Genomic DNA, 17,174 nt, shown 5'->3' on the forward strand with positions numbered 1-17,174 from the left:
GGATGACAAGCACACAGATGAGCTTCCCTGAGATGCTTTCTGACAATTTGTGCCTAAATTGTTTGATTGTGCAAACCCACAGTTTAGACGTACTGCCAAATTCCCTAAGACGGCTGATGGAGGCTGCTGATGGTAGAGAAGTTAACATTAAATTCTCTGGCAACAGCTCTGGTGGACATTCCTGCAGTCAGCATACCAACTGCACGCTCCCTCAAAACATCTGTGGTGTTGTGTGAAAAAACTGCACGTTTTAAAGTGGCTTTTTTTTATTGTCCCTAGCACAAGGTGTAATGATCATGCTGTTTAATCAGTTTCTTGATGTGCCATGCCTGTCAGAGAGATGGATTATCTTGGAATATGAGAAATGCTCACCAAAAGGGATGTAAACAAATTTGTGCACAACATTTTGAGAGAAATAAGCTTTTTGTGCATATGGAACATTTCTGGGGTCTTCTATTCAACTCATGAAACATGGGACCTACACTTTACATGTTGTATTTATTTATTTGGTGTGTGTGACAGATTCATGTTATCCTCGTTCCCAGAGAGGGTCAGAGGTCATTTACCTGGGTTGCGTTCATTAGACACTGTACGGAAAACGATAGAAAACTTTGCATTGGAAGTTCCAAGAGAGGGTTTAGAGGTCATTTACCTGTGTTTTTTTTTCTCATTAGGCACTGAAAATGAGCGTGGACATGACCAGCTAGTGTCACCCTGTCAGTTTTCTTCTGTTTGATGCCTTATGGACATAACCCTGCTGCTGTGACTGAAGGGGAGAAAGTAACGACTATACACTATACTTTTTTTTTTTTAAACTGTTTTCACGTTGGGTTATGTGAGTGCTCTCAGGAAGTATTTTTCTTTCTTTCTTTGACAGCATGCATCCTCTCATTGTAAAAACCCTTGTGTTTTTGAGGCGTGTGTGGGGCCTATGAATGGTACAGCGAATACGGGGTACAGGAAATGTTGTAACACCCCCAACAATCCCCTTCTCCCCCCTTATGGCCTCGTGGTCCTCCTCACCTACCTCTCTGTGGGTAATGTCCTTGATGTTCAAAAGGCTCCCCTTTACCCTTCCCCTCCCACATGTCTGCCAACACGTCGACCCGGGCTCTGTGCCATCTTCCTCAGTGGACAAATATTTACCCCTGATTTCATCAGGGACGCTCTGTGAGCTCATGGGCCGTTTCAGTCCACGGCTTCCTTAGACCTTATTGATCTGGGCTTTGGCTCTGGGCAGAGGACTTTGGAGATTGGCTAGTCTCGGATCAAGACATGTTGCTATGTCACCTAGCAAACATGCTAAAACAGGAGTGGGCAATCTTACCCTGTGAGGGCTGATATATATGGGTGCCAGCTCCAGCCAAGTAGTACCACACCCCATAATACTAAACTCAACCAATCATTGTCTTAAATGTAGGCTTTTCTTAGTAGAAACTGTTCTCAGTTTTATTGTGACGCGCTACAATGTGTTACTGTCACACTGTCTTTTTCTCTCTTGCATTTGTTTCGGGAGAGGGGGGGGGGGGTCTAAGCAATGTCAAGTTTAACTCTTAAAATGCAGAGAGCATTTAAAGAGTTAAACTTGGAGACACTCAGAAAGGGCAGGAGCCATGCTGCCTCTGAGACCGCCCCTGTTTTCTGACCTCACAGTTCAACTGGTCCACACACAAACACACACATGCTCAGGAAGGGATCCCTCACACAGACACACAAGACACATTATATAGCAAGACTTGCACACAAACGCACCTATTGGGTTTTCGAGAGTGTCCATGCGTATTGCGATGGCTACAGTTGTCAGAGGAAGCTGGGACTTGGTGGTGGAAGACATTGAGTTTCATTTTCACCTGCATCCTGATAGAAAAGGAATTCCATCTTGGAGGTTTCAGTTCTAATCACACAGAGAGCTTAACTGATGCTTCTACATTTAGTCCATTTAGCAGACTTTAATATCCAGAGTGAGTACAAACATTTTTCAAGCTGGTCCCACGTGGGAATCGAACCCACAACTCTGTTGCAAACCAACTGTCTAATATGCACTGGGCGACAAACTTATCCAAGAAAAGGACATTTTTTCCCCTCCCACAATCACGTATGACGATGTCCCCCGGTAGAAATGTTTTGACTTTTTGAAAAAACACAGCAGCTTTAAAAGAGGAGGATTTTTCAATGTTTTTGACAGGAGGAATGTTGGCGGGAAATACCAAGGAGGATTTTCCTCAAAGCCTTTCTCACAGATTCTCTTGCCGTTTTGGCTTTTCTTGTTGCGGCGTCTTCGGTCCTCTCTGTTTGACATATCATTAATTTGAGCGGCAATGGGAGCCAGGTGCGGCGTGAAGAAAGCAACAGGGTTGCGAGAAAGGAGAGTGGCAAGAGAACCACAGCTGTCAAAAGAGGAAGGAAACAAAGAAAAGCAGAAGTAGAAAGAGCAGAGAAAAAAAGAAATATGAGTTTGCCTACAAACTGTGTACTCCTGGCCCCCTCCTCGGACCGGTCGTTCAAAGTGCGGAATGGGAATATCTGTGGATCCCCTTGCGCAGTCAACCGGCCCATTGACATTGTGCAGAAGCGCAGGCGGTAATGCACCATTTTTCCCTCTCGCCTATTTCTCCCAGATGTTGCATGTGTCATTGTCTGCACCCATACACACATTTCTGCTTATGTTTGAGGCCAGTTTCAATTTAACACTGCTCCTTCTTCCTGTCTTGGTACTGGTTTTGTGTCACCCTTGTTACCACGAGCTGTGCTGGGTCTTAGAAGTGGTGGGAAACTTATTTTAAGTTTCTCTGATGTGGTTGGTTGTTTGTCAGTGACGTTGCTATAGCCATGACTGTGACTAGACTGACTGTCAGGCTAGAATGATGTAGCCAGAGGGTTTATTTTATTGAAGAACACATGGCTTCTCAGCACAGGTGAAGTCTGGGGTCTTCTTGCATTTACACATCGGCGCACACCACACCACACTCAACAGATGGCAATACGTGAAAGGGACCATTATGTTAGCTATATAGTTTGGACCCAGGGACTTGAGTCCACAATAGTCTCAGTGCTCCAGTTAAAGAAGCAAAAAGATCATGTGGCTAATTCTGTATCTGGTATTTAAAAATGCATGACGACAAACACCTGCACTGTGGGAACAAAGTAATGTCAGCCCCAAATGTTCAAAACTCTTCAAAGGCAACATCTAATGAACGTTGAGTCAAACATATTGATAGGCCGGGAGTGGTGGCCTGTTGAATTGAACAGTTCACACGAAAACTACAGTACTGTATAATCTTTCAAATCTCCTAACTAGCCTCTCAACAGTACTGTGCTTTACATATTAATGCTTTGGGCTTAACACAATTAAGTCATGAGTAGGAGCAGGTGATTTAGAGTTAATACTGTGGATATACACTAACAGGAAATTCAGCTCTTGAGGTTTTTTGTCTGGTGGCGAGAATGTCAGTCAGTGTGAGAGGACCGCCCCCTTTCCTCTTGTTGGGTTCAGTCTCTTTCAAGTGTCCCTCGTCTCGTTTCATTTTGTCTTGTCTTGTCTTTTGTCGTCTTGTCTCGTGTCTAGCTCCACCCTGGACCTTCTCCATCTATATCTCTTGATCATATTAGTTATCTCATACATTAGTATAATACAAGTATTTAATAATACTTGTTTTATTGCTGACAGTGCTATAAAGTATAAGAATATTGCATGACTGTATGATTATGTTTTGGTTAGACTGAACAATGCCGAGTTATTTAGTCGATTTAACCCGGTGTGATGAGTGTGGTGATTATTAGATGCATCCCATAATGACCAGGCAGCTCAGAGCTCACATGTGATTCAGATGAAAACCATTTGACTACCTTTTCATAATGTGTTGCTTCCTGCTAGACCTCAATGACGTGGATGACCAAATGATGGACTGAAAACCATAGGATATGATAAGCATAAACAACTCTGGATATTATTAGCAGGCTGGCATAGGTAACTGAAATTAGAAGTGAGGTGTTGTCAGTCACAAGTCCACGTGCGTTTGTGACTAGGCTCTTGTGAAATGTCCCATGTACGTGCAGCAGCTTATTCCAATGGCAGTCTGAGTCACAGAGAGTATATGTGACCCGGTGAAACCGCCTCTCCTAGAAAGCTATCAGACAGACAATAATATGAGTTTGACCTATGACCCTGTGTGGTTCTACAGTAGCTTGCCCAATTTGCTCCTGGGCCCGTACCAATTTCACCATATTTGGAGATTTTGCACAAAGCCCTGCCCCCTTAGAATCTCAAAGGGCAGTTTGATCTTGTATTTCTTGTTGGTTGTGTTACATCTGTTAGAGGGTTTTTTAGGCAGAATATGCTGTATAAACAGACATTTTGTACAACCCCCAAACAAAGAAGGCATAGACCGGAAGGTAAAAACATGTGTTAATTAGTTTTGGAGAGACTGTATATTAAAGACTTGGATTCATTATTTCAATGGCGTTATTTCAATACCCTTTATCTTCTTGACTGAGGACTCTACTCCGTTCAAACTAATACGTTCGTTAATATAAAAATAAAAAAAACATTCTAATAAGATATTGAGTTTTCTTTTGTTCTCCTCTAAAATCATTATTCTGTTGTGACTCATCCCAGCAACCTGCTACCTGGTTTTGATAGAATAGGGACCCCCAGTTCCTTTTTGCATAAAATAACAAAAACTGTGTTAATTGGGTAGCAAACAAAGCCCCATGCTGATGGAGTTAAAGCCTGTGAAGGGGTCTTATCTGGTGTCCATTAAGCCACTCTGTGCTAGTTGATCTGCAACGACTCGGAAACCACTGGTGACGTCAACACACAGCCGTGCTCAGGCACCTCTGCCTCTGTGGTCGATGACAGTGCAAATGTGAGAAAGTTTGTGTGTGTGTGCATATGAGAATACAACACACACTAGCTACTGCAACCCAGTCATCTCTCTCTACCCATCATCACCAAAGATATCGAAACATGCAGCCTTTATCAGTCTCATCAAACAAACATTGTCACAGAAAACATGTGACGAGGACGTCATCAGGCCTCAGTCCTCCTCTTATTGGCTGCAAAGTCTTGATGTGAGGAGGAAGTAGAGGAACCTGCCTCACACCAGGGCTCCATCACTTATTCATTGAAAGGCACCTATTAAAGCCATATGAGCCTTGTTAGAGGAGAGTAGCACCCCTGCTCCACTGAGCTTGTTTGTTCCACGGCGAGCCCTGCCTACCTAATTGTGGTTGTTCAATGGATGGTATACGTGGGTTGGATTCAGGGGTCGATATCAAGGGCCAAAAAAAGACATGGCCCTCTGGGGCCCTAATCACTCAGCTGTCAGGACACAGGGAGTGTGTGTCTATTCTGAGTACAGGGTTAAGGGGGTCTACTCATCAATGTAACTGATGGGAAAAGGGCTGCAGGTTTCTGACAGGGCTGCATTAGTTTATGACCTGAGTGCTGTAATCCATGTATCAGCCCTTAACCATTCAAATTAATGACAATCACCTCATCCTTGCATGGTGAGTCATTTAATTAAGAGTTTCCATGTTAGTGCTAATCAGTTCCCAACGTCCCGTACCCAGCATAATCAATAGGATGAGTCCAACCTACTGATGTTAGTCACCAAAGTCCTGTTCCTATAGCTGAAACCCATTCACATCAACACCAGTCAAATCAGAAAATTGGAATATCCTATTTCCACTTGGAAAAGGTATTGAATAGAATAAAACCTTAACATTTTATAGTCTTATTACATCGTCAACTCGTTCTACCCGAAGTGTGTTGTTTGTACAGTGGGGAGAACAAGTATTTGATACACTGACAATTTTGCAGGTTGTCCTACTTACAAAGCATGTAGAGGTCTGTAATTTGTATCATAGGTACACTTCAACTGTGAGAGACGGAATCTAAAACAAAAATCCAGAAAATCACATTGTATTATTTTTAAGTAATTAATTTGCATTTTATTGCATGACATAAGTATTTGATACATCCGAAAAGCAGAACTTAATATTTGGTACAGAAACCTTTGTTTGCAATTACAGAATTCATACGTTTCCTGTAGTTCTTGACCAGGTTTGCACACACTGCAGCAGGGATTCTGGCCCACTCCTCCATACAGACCTTCTCCAGATCCTTCAGGTTTCGGGGCTGTCGCTGGGCAATACGGACTTTCAGCTCCTTCCAAAGATTTTCTATTGGGTTCAGGTCTGGAGACTGGCTAGGCCACTCCAGGACCTTGAGATGCTTCTTACGGAGCCACTCCTTAGTTGCCCTGGCTGTGTGTTTCGGGTCGTTGTCATGCTGAAAGACCCAGCCACGACCCATCTTCAATGCTCTTACTGAGGGAAGGAGGTTGTTGGCCAAGATCTCGCGATACATGGCCCCATCCATCCTCCCCTCAATACGGTGCAGTCGTCCTGTCCCCTTTGCAGAAAAGCATCCCCAAAGAATGATGTTTCCACCTCCATGCTTCACGGTTGGGATGGTGTTCTTGGGGTTGTACTCATCCTTCTTCTTCCTCCAAACACGGCGAGTGTAGTTTAGACCAAAAAGCTCTATTTTTGTCTCATCAGACCACATGGCCTTCTCCCATTCCTCCTCTGGATCATCTAGATGGTCATTGGCAAACTTCAGACGGGCCTGGACATGTGCTGGCTTGAGCAGGGGGACCTTGCGTGCGCTGCAGGATTTTAATCCATGACGGCATAGTGTGTTACTAATGGTTTTCTTTGAGACTGTGGTCCCAGCTCTCTTCAGGTCATTGACCAGGTCCTGCCATGTAGTTCTGGGCTGATCCCTCACCTTCCTCATGATCATTGATGCCTCACGAGGTGAGATCTTGCATGGAGCCCCAGACCGAGGGTGATTGACCGTCATCTTGAACTTCTTCCATTTTCTAATAATTGCGCCAATAGTGGTTGCCTTCTCACCAATCTGCTTGCCTATTGTCCTGTAGCCCATCCCAGCCTTGTGCAGGTCTACAATTTTACCCCTGATGTCCTTACACAGCTCTCTGGTCTTGGCCATTGTGGAGAGGTTGGAGACTGTTTGATTGAGTGTGTGGACAGGTGTCTTTTATACAGGTAACAAGTTCAAACAGGTGCAGTTAATACAGGTAATGAGTGGAGAACAGGAGGGCTTCTTAAAGAAAAATTAACAGGTCTGTGAGAGTTGAAATTCTTACTGGTTGATAGGTGATCAAATACTTATTAATTTGCATTTTATTGCATGACATTACTTAAAAATCATACAATGTGATTTTCTGGATTTTTGTTTTAGATTCCGTCTCTCACAGTTGAAGTGTACCTATGATAAAAATTACAGACCTCTACATGAATTGTAAGTAGGAAACACTGCCAATTTTGCAGGTTATCAAATACTTGTTCTCCCCACTGTATCTGAGTGTAACTCTGGCTTGTTCGCTCTCTGGGCATTTCAGAGCGTTGTCAGGTTCTTTGTTTTGAAATTCAAACTGTTTCTTTCGCTCTCAGAGTTCAGAGCGCACACTGGACGTTCTGGTCGACGAGTAGGGTTGATCTGCGTGTTCTGACCTCACAATGACAGTCAAGCACCCACGCTAACTGGCTAATGTTGGCTAGCTTGCTAGCTATTTTCAGACTCAAATGAAAAAACATTTAGCTCTGAACAGTTAACTCACCCCACCGGAGCTGGTTAAGTGTTTTCGTGTTATCAAGAGGGGTAATGACTGTAACTGTATTACTGGCAACAATTTAATTAATTTGGACGCCAAACCCACCACTGGTGTTCCTGGTCAAAGAGCTTATTTTCATGTCATCCAACAAATGTAAATGCCTTGAGTTTGCTAAACGGCATTGGCACTTGGATTGGAACCGGTGCATTGGTCATGAAAATAAATATCTTTGGCCACGCACACCAGTGGTGGGTTTGGCGTCTAAATGAGAACAGTTAACGACATCATACATTTTACCCACTACCAGGATATTTTTGCCAAAAATTTGGTTGCCTCTGCCAGGAAGCTGAAACTTGGCCACAAGTGGATCTTCCAGCAAGCCAATAACCCCAAGCGCACAACAAAATCCACATATAATTGGTTAAAAGAGAAGTTTGACTTTTTACAACCAAATCTCTATTTTTGATGTAAATGGCATGTTATAGAATGGTCCAGATTTATTGTTATTATATTTTTTTACAAATACAAACACTCTCAGTAAAGTGATGCAGGTCTTTAGATGTTGTCCATATTAAATTGTGTCATTCCAAACTTTATCCGCAATGTTAAATTCCATTTTGTCGAATTCACCAGTTTCCCCTATCCAGCTGTTCCATTCTCTGTGTAGCATGCTGTTACAGGTAACTGCCATAAAAAGGAAACACCAACATAAATTGTCTTAATAGGGGGTTGGGCCACCACGAGCCACCAGAACAGCTTCAATGCACCTTAGTGTAGATTCTACAAGTGTCTCGAACTTCCTGGGTGGAAGCACCTGCTTTCAATATATTTTTTGTCCCTCTTTTAGTCAAGTGTTCCTTTATTTTGGCAGTTACCTGTTGACTGGACGTAGAGATACCACTTGAGTTGCAACAAAATGGAATATAACGTTGCGGATAAAGTTTAATGTGTACAACATCTGAAGACCTGCATCATTATACTGAGAGCTTTCCATTTCTGAAAGGACATATTTGGGTGTTTTTGGAACCTTTGTTCATGTTTTTTCAGAGCCTCATACTACACAACGACGATGAGGAAATTAATCGCTGGTTGTGGATACGTTAATCAAAATCTACTGAAATCACAAAAAAAAGTGTCTGGATCATTCTATAATTAAGCAATTAGGCCAGAGGTGTGAGGTGTATATGGCCAATATACAACAGCTAACGGGTGTTCTTATGCACGACGCAACGCAGTATATTGGCCATATATCACAAACCCCTGAGGTGCCTGATTGCTATTATAAACTGATTACCAACGTAATTAGAGCTGTAAAAATAAATGTTTTGTCATCCCCGTGGTATACGGTCTGATATACCACGTCTGTCAGCCAATCAGCATTCAGAGCTCAAACCACCCAGTTTATAAGAACCCATTTACATCAAAAAGAGAGATTTAGGTGTTAAAAAAACTAAAGTTCCCTTCTCCTCCAAGAATGGCTGACTATCTCTCGTAGATCCTGTTTATTCTTGATTTGATTTGGTTGGACTGTGAGGTACTGTAGCAGCAGTGGGATTTTCCCTTTTCTGTTGGGAAAATGCATGTTCTGGAATACCACATTTTTCATGACACTTCATTCAGTTTTATGGCTTTTTGTCTCCTCCCTAGGTCGTGGCAGAGCTGATGGTATCGTAGTAAGTAGTCATGAGTTGCAGCTTGGCAATGTGCCAGTGTGTGATGTTTGTGTCAGAGTGTTACAGCAAACAAAAGCAGATGGGTGCTACTGATCGGTGATCAACATACTTCCTCAGATGGAATGATTATTCTCGGAATAGCATAAAAATCAAGTACACCCTCTTTCTGGTTAGTTAAAATGCACTTCTTTAAAGAGCCTGTACTTGTTCGCTTCCGCTGTCAACAGGCCCTTTTTCAGGGGAATTATTTCCACTTGGAGGGGGTGAAAGTAAGGCCACGAGAGGCAGGTTCCACACTAGACCGTTAGCCAGTGTAAGATGATTGAAGTATACAGCCGTTGGGTTGTAGCTGTCTCTATTGACAGGCCTGAACAGGGCCCACTACTGGCTCCACCACAGTAGCTTATCTTCCTCTCCCAGTTGTCTGTTCCCCCTACATTGGCACTCTTCATGTAAACATCCTGTTTATTTTTTAAGCGGTTTTCATAGATTACATTTTTGACCTCTGATTCTTATTTGCTGGTACAGAGCAGAGGCTTAGTTTTCCCGTAACTGTTCAGCCAGAACACGGAACAAAATAGTCAGTTGACAGGTCTAATTTGCCTTTGTCCACTATCTTTTAGCCTTGCTTTGTAGATCTTTCCAAAAGTGAACCTTCTACTGACGTTTTAAAGAAGTTTATTTATGATTAATGTGCTATAATATGGGTTTTATTATCTCATTGGGTCAAGGGGTGCATACATTTTTGGTTCAGCTGTGCCCTAACCAACTTACGAGCTAAACATACCATTTTTTTAAGCAGCTAAACGTCAAAGGCTCACATTATTTTAAACTGCTCATCTGGATTACAATGGTTATAATATTTATATTTGCTTCACATATTATTCTTAATCCATTTGGTCAAGCCAGTTAAAAAGTCCCGTAGTAATATTTTTCTGGTATCAGCGACATTTGTTTGTTTGTGTGTACCGTGCATGCATATGCGTGTGTCATACACACACGAACATGTATATGTCATGAACTTCAGAACTACATGTGGTAAGCTCTCTATATTATGTCCAGTAAATGTGTGTCTCTCTCTAACCCTGTTGACAGCGAGTCAAGCTGTGGTGTTTGGAGAGTCGCTCCCCACCATTAGGCCAGGGCTCAGAGAGAAATAATCAACAGACTTGGTTCTGTTGACTCCATGTTTCTTCTTATGCAATGACTTCTCCTCAAGGGCTATATTTAGAAAACATATACCCACGGCTGTATCATATGTTGTTGTACACGGAACATTTTCCCCTTTTGTTCACCCTGTAAGAATTTATACACAGTGAATGTATTATGTTGTGGGATTTAATTTTGTTCGATAAATAACTTTGTATAACATGTTTGGAACCAATACCAGTATCCAGAATGACACAGATAATGCACCAGAAGCTAGCCCAGATGAGAGGCTACTGACATTTTCTATCTAAAACAACTTTGGCTAGACTTGGTTCAAGAGCATACAGTATAAAGAGCTCTATGTAATCTAATTTACAAAGGACAGCAAATGTTAACCATGGCATTTGTGTTGAAAAGTTCTCAATGTGTTGTCACAACCCTGAAATAACTAAGATCACCTATTCTCTTGGCAGCCTGAAGAAAGCCTGTACGGACTAGAAGGCTGGACCATATCTGTTCATACAGTAGGGTTGAATTGGACTGAATTGAATAGACAAAAGAAAATAGCACAACTGGATTAGCTGGGGTATCTATGTATCTATGCACTCGAGCAATCTCCTTCTCTTTAACAAGCTGTGAAATCTACATCATATCCCATTGCTTTCAAACCAAAGGTAATTATAGTACACTGATGTTGGTCAGCCATTTTGAAAAGGATTTTACTGGATGAAGAATAATATGTTTTCTCGATCTACATCTGACTGTATAAAGCCAGCTATGGTACAATGGAACCAAACAAAGAGTCTCAAAGTGCAAAGCTCAACCTAAATGAAGTGAATACATTGAGTGTTTGACATTGTGTTTGACCCAGGTTTGATGGTAAGTGTTGTAATACTTTACTCTAGACTGGTACGTGGGACCTCCAAGGAATAGTCTGTTAGCTCTGATGCTTTGTCTTCATGAGTAAGCTGTGTTTAGAGCTGCAGTTTCAAAGACATTCTTGTTTCATGTTTTTGGTGGTGCATCAAATCAAATTTATTGGTCCTGTACACAGATTTACAGATGTTATCACAGGTGCAGCGAAATGCTTATGTTTTTTTTAGCTCAAACAGTGCAGTAATAATACCATACAATACAAAACAATGCACATAATTAAATATATATATATATACACAGTGCATTCGCAAAGTATTCAGACCCCTTTTTTTTATTAGCAAAATTGTCTGAACCTGTTTTTGTTTTGCGCTTATGGGGTATTGTGTGTAGCTTTATGAGAGGAAAAAAACAATTTAATGCATTTTAAAATAAGGCTGTAACGTATAAAAATGTGGAAAAAGTCAAGGGGCCTGAATACTTTCCAAATAGTTTTTGAAAGAAAAGCACATTTTCCATTTTAAAATGACATCAAATTGATTAGAAATACAGTGTAGACCTTGTTAATGTTGTAAATGACTATTGTAGCTGGAAACGGCTGATTTTTCTTTAGATTTTAATGGAATATCTACATAGGCATACAGAGGCCCATAATCAGCAACCATCACTCCTGTGTTCCAATGGCATGTTGTGTTAGCTAATCCAAGTTTATAATTTTAAAAGGCTAATTGATCATTAGAAAACCCTTTTGCAATTATGTTAGCACAGCTGACAACTGTTGTCTTGATTAAAGAAGCAATAAAACTGGCCTTCTTTAGACTAGTTGAGTATCTGGAGCATCAGCATTTGTGGGTTCGATTACAGGCTCAAAATGGCCAGAAACAAAGAACTTTCTTCAGAAACTCGGCAGTCTATTCTTGTTCTGAGAAATTAAGGCTATTCCATGCAAGAAATTGCCAAGAAACTGAAGATCTCGTACAACGCTGTATACTACTCCCTTCACAGAACAGCGCAAACTGGCCCTAACCAGAATAGAAAGAGTGGGAGGCCCCGGTGCACAACTGAGCAAGAGGACAAGTACATTAGAGTTTGAGAAAGACGCCTCACAAGTCCTCAACTGGCAGCTTCATTAAATAGTACCTGCAAAACACCAGTTCTAACGTCAACAGTGAACAGGCAACTCCAGGATGCTGGCCTTCTAGGCAGAGTTCCTCTGTCCAGTGTCTGTTATTTTGCCCATCTTAATCTTTTATTTTTATTGGCCAGTCTGAGATATGGCTTTTTCTTTGCAACTCTGCCTAGAAGGCCAGCATCCCTGAGTCGCCTCTTCACTGTTGACGTTCAGAATGGTATTTTGAGGGTACTATTCAATAACGTACCAGCCCGACAGGATGCTCTCCATGATGCATCTGTAGAAGTTCGTAAGGGTCTAATTTCTCCTGAGGTTGAAGGGACGCTGCTGCGCCTTCTTCACCATGCTGTCTGTGTGACGGGACCATTTCAGGTTATCATTGATGTGCACTCCGAGGAACTTGATGCTTTTAACCCTCCACTGTGGCCCTATCTGTGGATGGGGGTGTGCTCTTACTGATGTCTCCTGTAGTCCGCTCCTTCATTTTATTGATGTTGAGAGAGATTATTTTCTTGGCACCCCTCCGCCAGGGCTCTCACCTCCTCCTTGTGGGATGTCTCGTCATTATTGGTCATCAGGCCTACCATTGTTGACTCGTCAGAAAACTTGATGATTAAGGGAGATATGTGTGGGGCCCATGTGTTGAGGATCAGCGAGGCGGAGGTGCTGTTGTTAACCTTCACCACTTGGGGTCGGCCCATCAGGAAGTGTAGGACCCAGTTGAACAGGGGGGGTTCAAACCCAGGCCCCTGAGTTTAGGATGAGCTTGGAGTTGAAGGCTGAGCTGTAGTCAATGAACAGGATTCTTCCATAGGTATTTCTCTTGTCTCGGTGGGATAGGGCAGTGTGCAGTGCAACGGTGATTGTGTCATCCGTGGATCTGTTGGGGCGGTATGCAAATTGTAGTGGGTGTAGGGTGTAGGGTAAGGTGGAGGTGACATGGTCCTTAACTAGCTTCTGCTGCGGGTGTCAGGTCAAGCACAATGGTGTGGGGGGTACAAAACTAACATCCCCCTTCCCAAACCAGGTGACCCTTTCCATCCAATACCGTTTACGCATCACCAGGAACACACACACACCAAAAAACGGCCAATCGTCTGTTTTCCAACTTTCTCTGCTTCCAGGCCCCCGGGAACATCGCAGAGAAAAACACACACACACACACACACACACACACACACTTTGATTGTCATAGGTCAGTGAGGCCCCTGGAGCTGGTTCTCACGCCATGCTGAAAAAAAACAGGAGGGGGGAGATATGACTTTTGACTCCAGGCGCTGTGTCATCCTCTGGAAGCCCACTCTGTTGGCAATAACATCTGTCTCTGGCACGGAACAAAAGTAAAGGTCCCTTCAGATCTCTGGGGTTCCCATGAACACCGCAGCGCTGCCCAGCTGGTGTCAATCGCAGGAGTCAGACCTCGCTCCGGACTGGGCAGGAACGAAGGGGGTCACCAAACCCACATTTTCAGTGGCTGAGATTGGATCCATACTGACTGACAAGTTTCATCTAGTCATCTGCACATGGGTCCTGAACAATGTTCCTATATTTTTTTCTACATTTCAGGTCTGGTGAGCGCAAATTTGAACATTGTCGTGCATTTACTATGAACACTGAGGATGTACCCGCTTTAACTTACAGTTTTAACAGTGGCCAAGTAAGCTACTGTGGCTATCTGATCATAATGTAGGCCTACCAGTGGCCTACCATCAAAAACTTTGAAGAAAATTAATCCCATAACATTGTAGCATGGAAATAGCTGTTCTGTCATTCGGCCTACATGGAAAAAAACATGCAGGGCTTGACATTATTACATATGAGCACAAGTCACTCACTACATGTAGCTCTCACTTTGATCTCAAAGCAAGCGCATCTACTCACCACCACTCATGCTGTAACCATAGTCCAGTACAAAGTCAATGGCACAGATCCATATGACAATGGTCTATTTGCATATAGGCCTACTGCAGCTCCAGTTGGTTATGGCGCGCCAGTCTGTGTAGAGCCTGAGTCTTCTCTCTCAATGCAAAATAATCATACTCCGATGCATTCTACCTATACCTTCATCTCTTGCATAGTTAATTTTGCATACTAATAAGACTTACATAGTTCTTTTTGTTTCGGTATGTTGTGTTGAAAGTGACTAATATTGCATTGATTCGATCACAATTTCTACAGTAAAGGGAAACGTTGATAGTATTAACTAAGGGGGAACACTTTAGAAAGTTGAGTGACGTTCAATCTCATGCTTCTCTGCACCGACTGATAGTTCTTCTGCTGCGCGGCAGTCTCGGGGGAGCTTGGCGCCCACCCCCAGCTTAGAGGGAACATTGTTCCTGACTGCTTTTTATTAGCTTTAGACGTTAATGTCTATTCTTTCTTTATCTGAATGACATCGACCTGAAGGCTTATTTGAATTTATTCTGTAGAGGAAAGGAAACGCGGAGGATTGTCTTCTGTGTTTGCGGAGACCAGATGACGTATCAATGACACAGATCCTGTTCAGTATAGGATAGTCTTTTAGTAATTAGTAGGCACTGTGTGTGTGTGTGTGTGTGTGTGTGTGTGTGTGTGTGTGTGATCGCCTGCCTGTGTGTGTGCCGGTGGTCTCCCCAGATGGCTAGTGTGATATACAGAGTCCTGTCTCCCATGAGTTCTGACTGTATCTCAGACTAGAAGTGAAGGGAGAGAAAAAACCGACTAACGTCAGAGCCTGAGAAAAATGACAATACCAAGGTCACCACCACCAGTTATGAGGCATTTGTCTACCTCATGACCTGCCTGTGACCTTTGTGATACATACACAGAACATCTCATCGAACTTCTTAGAACACCCAACATACTGTAATAAGAGATGATTAACAAGGTTTATTCAGCAGAAAGGCACAATTGGTTTAATATATGTATGTCAAGTAATTACATGATACATATTCTACATGCTGTAAGAGGGAAACAACTGTTTAACATCTGAAATAGAGGTACAAACTTGTATCACCTGTTTGGCTGGAATTCCAGATATACCGTTGAAGTCGGAAGTTTACATGCACTTAGGTTGGAGTCATTAAAACTTGTTTTTTAACCACTCCACAAATTTCTTGTTAATTAATAAACCATAGTTTTGTCAAGTCGGTTAGGACATCTACTTTGTGCATGACAAAAGTAATTTTTCCAACAGTTGTTTACAGACAGATTTCACTTATAATTCACTGTATCACAATTCCAGTGGGTCAGAAGTTTACATACACTAAGTTGACTGTGCCTTTAAACAGCTTGGAAAATTCCAGAAAAGTACGTCATGGCTTTAGAAGCTTCTGATAGGCTAATTGACATAATTTGAGTCAATTGGAGGTGTACCTGTGAATGTATTTCAAGGCCTACCTTCCAACTCAGTGCCTCTTTGCTTGACATCATGGGAAAATCATAAGAAATCAGCCCCCAAAAATTTGTAGACCTCCACAAGTCTGGTTCATCCTTGGGAGAAATTTCCAAACGCCTGAAGGTAACACATTCATCTGTACAAACAATAGTACGCAAGTATAAACTCCATGGGACCATGTAGCCGTCATACCGTAGAACGAGTCCTATATCGACATAACCTGAATGGCCGCTCAGCAAGGAAGAAGCCACGGCTCCAAAACTGGCATAAAAAAGCCAGACTACGGTTTGCAACTGCACATGGGGACAAAGATCGTACTTTTTGGAGAAATGTCCTCTGGTCTGATGAAACAAAAATAGAACTGTTTGGCCATAATGACCATCTTTATGTTTGGAGGAAAAAGGGGGAGGCTTGCAAGCCGAAGAACACCATCCCAACCGTGAAGCATGGGGGTGGCAGAATCATGTTGTGGGGGTGCTTTGCTGCAGGAGGGACTGGTGCACTTCACAAAATAGATGGCATCATAAGGCTGGAAAATTATGTGGATATATTGAAGCAACATCTCAAGACGTCAGTCAGGAAGTTGAAGCTTGGTCGCAAATGGGTCTTCCGAATGGGCAATGACCCCGAGCATACTTCCAAAGTTGTGGCAAAATGACTTAAGGACAACAAAGTCAAGGTTTTGGAGTGGCCATCACAAAGCCCTGACCTCAATCCTCTGTGGGCAGAACTGAAGAAGTGTGTGCGAGCAAGGAGGCCTACAATCCTGACTCCGTTACACCAGCCCTGTCAGGAGGAATGGGCCAAAATTCACCCAACTTATTGTGGGACGCTTGTGCAAGGCTACCCAAAACGATTGACCCAAGTTAAACAATTTAAAGGCAATGCTACCAAATAATAATTGAGTGTATGTAAACTTCTGACCCACTGGGAATGTGATAAAATAAATAAAAGCTGAAATAAATCATTCTCTCTACTACTATTCTGACATTTCACATTCTTAAAACTGAGTTGAAATGTATTTGGCTAAGGTGTATGTAAACTTCCGACTTCAACTGTATTTTAAACAGTGGTCACATTGCTCTGTGCTCTCTGTATAGAGACACTGGTGTGCTGGGGAACATACACTGACTGGCACAGTGATCTGTTATTTCTGTCCCCAATAGATTGCGCTACCGGACACTCGGAAGCCCATTCCGTTTCCAGTAGAAGTAACTAACCATATGAATACCACTGATATGTACACTTGTCTTCCCCCACTCAGTCTGATAAACCCAGGTATTTCCTGGTGTCATTTCTTGAGCTTAGCCCCGGTTTATTTTCAGCCT

At 42.5% G+C, this 17,174-nt stretch overlaps 1 protein-coding gene across 8 annotated transcripts in view; it reads left to right on the plus strand.

Annotated features, from left to right (window-relative positions):
* Window positions 1-17,174, plus strand: part of LOC110493316 (3',5'-cyclic-AMP phosphodiesterase 4C) — a 152,815-nt gene that overhangs the window by 101,997 nt on the left and 33,644 nt on the right. For 2 of the 8 annotated variants that reach the window (XM_021567741.3, XM_090192685.1), the window contains exon 1: window positions 804-2,580. The exons of the other annotated variants lie outside the window; for them this stretch is intronic. In XM_021567741.3, coding sequence (XP_021423416.1) covers window positions 2,450-2,580 — 131 coding nt within the window. In that variant the 5' untranslated portion in view covers window positions 804-2,449. Of the gene's footprint in view, window positions 1-803; window positions 2,581-17,174 lie in introns of those variants that run through there. 8 annotated transcript variants of the gene reach the window in all.

Source organism: Oncorhynchus mykiss, chromosome 1 (assembly GCF_057628025.1).
Source record: "Oncorhynchus mykiss isolate SJ-2025 chromosome 1, ASM5762802v1, whole genome shotgun sequence".
NCBI classification, from domain to species: domain Eukaryota; kingdom Metazoa; phylum Chordata; class Actinopteri; order Salmoniformes; family Salmonidae; genus Oncorhynchus; species Oncorhynchus mykiss.